Source organism: Propithecus coquereli, unplaced genomic scaffold (assembly GCF_000956105.1).
Source record: "Propithecus coquereli isolate 6110/MARCELLA unplaced genomic scaffold, Pcoq_1.0 Scaffold98, whole genome shotgun sequence".
NCBI classification, from domain to species: Eukaryota; Metazoa; Chordata; class Mammalia; order Primates; family Indriidae; genus Propithecus; species Propithecus coquereli.
In genome coordinates this window covers 2,715,299-2,722,078 of record NW_012156173.1, presented here as the reverse complement: position 1 = coordinate 2,722,078, position 6,780 = coordinate 2,715,299, and the positions used below count along the sequence as shown (strand labels likewise).

Genomic DNA, 6,780 nt, shown 5'->3' with positions numbered 1-6,780 from the left:
CCATGGTTGGTTGAATCCATGGATGCCAAACCCATGGATACGGAGGGCCGACTATGTATCAGAATTTGGAGGAAGCAAAGAGAGTACCAGGTAGCTTTGAAAAGCTCCCCAGGTAATTCTGCTATGCGTCCCTTGAAGCAGGTACCACCCCAAGTTTTCATTACTTGGTCTTCTTCCACTGCTTAATTATATTAATTATGTGTTCATTTTCATGAATTTTTTTGTGTATTCTTATTATGATAACCCCTTTTCCCACCCTGCATTTTAGGGGACAATTTATACTATAATAGTTTGTCTTATACCGTAAATAGTTTGTCTTATATGCACAATAATGTAATCAATGAAAGTTGGAATCTTTTGTAATTTCTCTTTTAAAGGTGACTAACATCCTTAGTATACAAATTCACACCCAGTTGTCTCCCTGCTGGCAATACCTCACCGAGCCACACGGTGGTGCTTGTCCTCTTTGTAAGTCAAACTCCAAACTGCGCATGGGGGCTGTGCTCATATTCGGTTCACTGTTGAACACTTGGCTGATAATTAAGAAATTTTATTTAGGTTTAACTTTACCTCCTGTATCCTGAAAAAGTCTAAGTTTAGCACGTAAAATAGTTGAACCATACTTCGTGATGTTTTTTGTACTTGGCTCCATACTTGGCCATTATCCAACAAGTATTAATATTTGTAGAATAATGAACTGTGCTGGGTGCTGTGGGAGACGTGAGGATATATGAAGGCTGATTCTGGCTGTCAAAGAGCTTCCATGTCCAAACCCCATATCATCTCTGGCCAGGGTCACTCTAGCAACTTCCTGACGTGTAACCTGCCTCCATCCTCCACAGGGTCAGAGAGAGAACTTTCTAAACCACACATCTGATTCTCATTCCCTGCTTGAAATCCCTAGTGATTCTCGGGCTTCTTAGCATATTTTACAAGGTCCTGCTTATTAAAACATCCTTCTGCAGTATGATCTCTCCCTACTATGTTGATGTCCCTTACCCAATCTCAATCTTCCAACTTCGCTTCTCTTCTTTCATTTTCTCAAACAGAACAGTTTCCTCTCACTTCTGAGTCTTTCAATAATATGCCTACATTATTCTTTGCCCCTTCTTTGCTTGCTCACTGCAAGCTCATTCTTTAGGCACCAGCTTTATATACATCGCTGTTTTAGAAAGCCTTTCCTACACTGCCCTCCCTGTGTTCAGGTAGCCCTCTCCTGTGCTCCCATAGTGCCCTCCTAGTCCCATCCTAGCTCTCTCCCCCCCTTATTGGAACTTCTCTGCAAGGACAGGAGCTGGGTCTGTCTTGTATATTGCATGACTCCTGGCTCAGCAAAGATTTTGTTCAGTATATTAATTGGAAGATAGGAAAGCCACCAAACACTAGTAAACAATACAAAGCAAAATATAATTTTGGTGTTAAATCATGTAGTATAGACTAGCAGTGCAGTAGGAAACCAGAGAAAGGTAAAATTTATGGAAGAATTAGGGATGGAGCCAGACTTATAGAGTGAAGAGAATTGGAAAAATTAGCAGGGAAAAAAGAAAGGACTCATTTAGTATGACTGGAGGCTTGGAAATAACCGTGCCTGCTGTTCAGAACAGTGAAGAAGTGGGAAGTAAGGTTGGCACTCCACTGACCTTGAACGCTAAATGTAATTTATGTAGGATTCAATAGCCCCTCTTTCAATCCAGTGTTTACTTTGATAGCAGGGAGAAAATTCTGTCTTTTTTTTTTTTTTTTTTTTTTAGTAATGCAGGTTCCTCCTAAGTGCACACGCACTTTGCTTCTGGGTAAAGCTTTGTCGATGCTTCTCCCATGCACCAAATCAAACTTGCCATATTCTCTTTCCCATCTGACGAAGGCCTTACTTCTAGGTTATAACCTGTAACCTAAGACCCTTGCTACCCCTCACACTCTGATTCCAGTTGACTCTTCATAAATTTGGAAAATTATTTTTGATAAAATCGAATGTGGCCTCTAGGTTTGAATAAGTTATATGCAGATGTAGATGATAATTTTAGGCAAACTTAGAGGTACAGTTATTTTTTGATAACCAGATAAAGATGACTTTACCAGTTCTACTTTTCAAAATTAGTTAAAGGATAAATTAAGAAATTTTAACTGCTATGATTTATTTTTTTTTTTTTTCGTCTTTACTCCAAAGAGTCTGATCCAGGTCAACACTCATTTTGGAAACTGATCACTTTACCCAAGGTTGGCCTTTTAGTTTTCATCATCAACTCGCTCAGCTCGTGTTTTGGCTTCCTTGATCCTACTCTGTCTCTCTTTGTTTTGGAAAAGGTAAGTAGCCTGATTATCGAAGAGCTTTGCATTGTAGCAGGTGGATGTAATTGCTTGGTCTTAGGCTCTGCTTTGTGGAAGGATCTTTGAGTGGCTGTGAAAAGGAGGCAGAATGGAACTGCACGCTCACGTAGCCTGTGCCTTCCCTCTGTGACATCCCTGTGAACTAGGGGTCTGATTTAGTATAAAAGAAAGAAGCCTTTCCCTCAGTGGCCAAAACATTGGGCTCCTTCTTTCCAAGACCTTGCTCATGTCATTGTAGGTCTGGCTTGGGCATCAGCCGTGCTGCTTAACAAGGCCATTTTTCCTCTATTTGTTTGAGTTTCGGTAGGCACTGGTGTACTTAGTAGCTCGTTTAATGTGAGGTATTCTTCTTCTCTAACAGATCCACTCTGGGTCCACTCACTCACCTTTTAGGCTATTTCATATAATCAGATGAACTATGGATTACATTAATCTGGGATGGGAGAAAGGAACCAAGGGTCTCTAGTGCTGAAATATAAATGTTGAATTCTGGAAGTTTGATGTCATAGAAATTTGTTGTTAAATATTTTTGAAAAACATTGTTAATGATGCAATAAAGTTCACGACAAAGTCTGGTAATTAATTATACTGGAGAATGAATGTGTGTCTATAAGAGGCAAAAATGACTAACTTCAACCTGCCCCAATTTTATTTGAGGCACTAGATTTAAAATAGCACAATTGCCAGAAATTTATATTTCATTAAAGTTTCTAATATGGTCATTTCAAATGCTTTGACCTTTCATAGAACATAAGGATTAAAATTAATTTTTCTTATAATTTCGAACTACTCTTCAAAGTCACTAAAAACAGTTTTGGGTATTTCACAGGTAAACTTGGTGAATTAGTGCCTGGTCCAAGATTTAGAGAATGATATAATACTGTGTTTAGCCAGTGAGCATCTATTAGGGAACTCATTAGAAAAATATTTTGTGATTATGGTGACACAGTCCATTTATATCATCAACAATATGTCTCTTAGAGCCATTTTTCTGTGCTCTTAAAAAGTTGTGTCTAAGCAATGAAAAAAAAATCTGTAACTAATTACTGGGAAACCCAAGTTGTTCATGTACATCTTATAAGAAATATTTTTTTTTTCCTCAAGAAAAAGTAGTTTATTCATAAGAGCAGAGGAAGATAGGAGGTTTCTCCAAAGATAACTAAGCTGGCCCATTTGTGGCATGGTAGGTAGCATCAGCCTTGCTTGTGCCTGGGTGAAGGACTGCATCAGACGTTTATTTTACAACCCCAGGGCTGTTGGTGGTGACACGCTACTGCTGACGTTTTTCAGGTTGGAGTGCTACCGTCCCATCCCATTAGCCAACTCCAACCTTAGACATGTTTAGAAATTTATTTTCCTGGTTTTTACTCATTTTTTTTTATCCCATTGCCCCTCTTTGGACTTCTTTTTATTTAATTGGCAGTTTGCTATATAGTCATTGGTTGTCCAATCTTTTAGGGTAGGATGGTTCTACCTTTTATCCTTCCAGTTGTAAAATGAGAAGAGGACATTTCTGACTTTTGTATCTTGCTACTGTCTTTAAAGGATTAATTTCTTAGCAAGATTAATATTTGTCATAAAAACTGTTAAAACATATATTGACTTATAAATAAATCCCATGGGCTTAAATAAGAAAATGGGTTAAGAAAATTAATTAAGGAAACTGAAAACAACTTAGATAACCAAAAAAGAAAGGCATTTATATCATGTTGGTAATACTAACAGTATCAGAGTTATGTGATATTTTACTACCACATAGTAGCCTTTTAAACCATGTCATTTCATCTAATTTTTAAATTAGATATTAATATCCCTTTGAGATGGTTAAAGGAGCTATTATCATTAGTGTTTTTTACACCAGTATACCTCAAACTGCAGCCTGTGGACTATCAGAATCACCTGGGAGCTTGTTCGAAATGCAAATTCTCAGGCCCCATCCCAGACTTTCTAGATTAGAAATCTTAGGGCTGGGATCCAGGAACCTCTTTTAACAAGCCCTCCAGGTAATTTGTATGCACATTAAAGTTTGCAAAACACCAGTTTACATATAAAAATGTTATGATTCCGAGAAGCAGAATTCTATGTTTAGTGTCAAGGGCTAAAAGCAAAATCTAGATCTTCTGACCTCAGGTTAGGTTTTTTTCCCCTCTCATAGAGAAAAAGGAACCCATTTACAAAGGTAAGTCAAAAATTAGGAAGAATGCTGAGTGTTATTAGTAGGTTCGTGGTAATAACAAGAGCTGAAGAGATGGTAGAAGGAAAAGATGGATGTTTATTTAAAATGACTTAATCATGTAATTTTAATACAGGATTTCTTTTGCAGTTTAATTTACCAGCCGGATATGTGGGACTGGTATTCCTGGGTTTGGCACTGTCCTATGCCATTTCTTCACCACTATTTGGCCTACTAAGTGATAAAAAGCCAGTATGTACACTTAAATTTTATTTTAGTTGCTTTTGTATGTTTAGACCAGTGGTTTTCCAACTGTTCTCTGGAACTCTAGGGGTCCATTGGTTAGAATTGACACATTCATTGGACTAATGGAGAGGTTCCAGTGGCTTCCAACATCAGCCATCACCCTGAGCAGATTCACTTTTAATCACTTCATCTGCGAAAAGAGGAGTCTTATGCTAAACCATTTAAAATTGTATTCCCAATACAACAATTTAGAGACAGTGACCACAAGGAACCAATCAAGTAGTTACAATGCCTAGAAAAATGAACTATTCAAAAATGGCCCCTCTATAGATTGAATGCTTATGTCTCCCCAAAATTCTTATGTTAAATCCTAACACCCAATGTGATGGTATGTGGAGGTGGCTTAGGGAGGTGATTAGGTCATGAAGCAGAGCCCTCATAAATGGGATTAGTACCGTTATAAAAGAGGCCCCAAGTTGGGCATGGTGGCTTTCACCTATAATCCCAGCTCTCTCTTGAGGCAAAAAAATGGATTAATCTTAATAATTAGGGCAGAGTCCCAGAGGTTACTATGGAACTTGATAAGTTGAGAGATTCTACTTTAGGAGGAGATAGTTTGGGTTTTCTGTGGGAGTGAAAGGATTGGCAATGCAAATATGCATTGGTCATGCCATAGCCATCCTGACAGAAATTCCCTTCTGTTCTCTTTTAACTAGGTTTCAACCATTCAGTCCAGATGACTAGTATGCAGAACTGGTACTGTTAGCCAAATCTTAAACTTCTGTGGCTTTAGTGCTTATTTTTGACATTTCCCCTCATCATTAGATTTGCATATATATTTATCAAGACCTAAATCACATGGGAATTACTAAGTAACCCAGGGGACAAAACACAAGTATCTTAAACAGTGTTTGGAGCTTGGTTTTAAGACGTAGTCTTATATAACTGAGCAGATGTGGTACCCCTGTAATTTTGGGGCTGATTCAAGTAGTTTATAAGGGATAAATTTGTTGGTTACAGTCTTAGTCTGTTTGGGATGCTATAACAAAATGCCATAAACTTGGGGGCTTATAAACAATAGAAATTTATTCCTCACAGTTTTGGAGCCTGAGAAGTCTCAGATTAAGACTCTGGCAGATTTGGTGTCTGATGATGGCCCATTGTCTGGTTCATAGAAGGCCATCTTTTCACTGTAACCTCACATGGCAGAAGGGGCAAGGGAGCTGTCTGGGGCCTTATTTATTCATTCATTCATTCTTTTGAGACTGGGGCTTACTATGTTGCTCAGACTGGTCTTGAACTCCTGGGCTCAAGCAATCCTCCCACCTCAGCCTCCTGAGTAGCTGGGATTATAAGCAAAATCCACCATGCCCAACTTGGGACCTCTTTTATAAGGGCACCAATCCCATTTATGAGGCCTCTGCCTTCATGACCTAATCACCCCCCAAAGCCTCCTCCAAATACCATCACATTGGATGTTAGGATTTAACATAAGAATTTTGGGGGGACATAAGCATTCAATCTATAGAGGGGCCATTTTTTAATAGTGTCATTTTCCTAGGCATTGTGACTACTTGGTGGGTTCCTTGTGCTCACTGTTTGTAAATTGTTATATTTGGAATAGTTCGTCCAGTGCACAATCTGCAATACACTCCCTTTCTGAGGAATCTTTGCCCTTTACTCACTCCCTGTCTTGTGAAATATTGTCCTTGCTTTGGAATTTATCATCTACTTATTTTCTCTTAAATGTAAAATTTTGTTTCTTCATTGGATTTGTTTTTTTTTAAATATCATAACTTGTGTTCTATAATAATTTTTCATATTGTTTAATCATGGAGGGTCTTTACCTCTAAGAGTTTCTTTGGACTCTCTTTCTCTTTACTAGCATGTAAGGAAATGGCTCCTGGTTTTTGGAAACTTAATCACAGCAGGGTGCTACATGCTCTTAGGACCTGTCCCAATTTTGCACATTCAAAGGTAATTTTTTTCTTCTTCTATATTTTTGGTCGAATAGCATTAGGAATTATTTCAAA

The 6,780-nt window shown here is 38.2% G+C and overlaps 1 protein-coding gene across 1 annotated transcript in view; it reads left to right on the top strand.

Annotated features, from left to right (window-relative positions):
- SLC18B1 (solute carrier family 18, subfamily B, member 1) overlaps positions 1-6,780 on the top strand; it is a 47,869-nt gene that overhangs the window by 32,953 nt on the left and 8,136 nt on the right. The window contains exons 7-9 of the mRNA XM_012665173.1: positions 2,168-2,304; positions 4,652-4,753; positions 6,633-6,724. Of these exons, the coding sequence (XP_012520627.1) occupies positions 2,168-2,304; positions 4,652-4,753; positions 6,633-6,724 (331 nt within the window). The remainder of the gene's footprint in view (positions 1-2,167; positions 2,305-4,651; positions 4,754-6,632; positions 6,725-6,780) is intronic.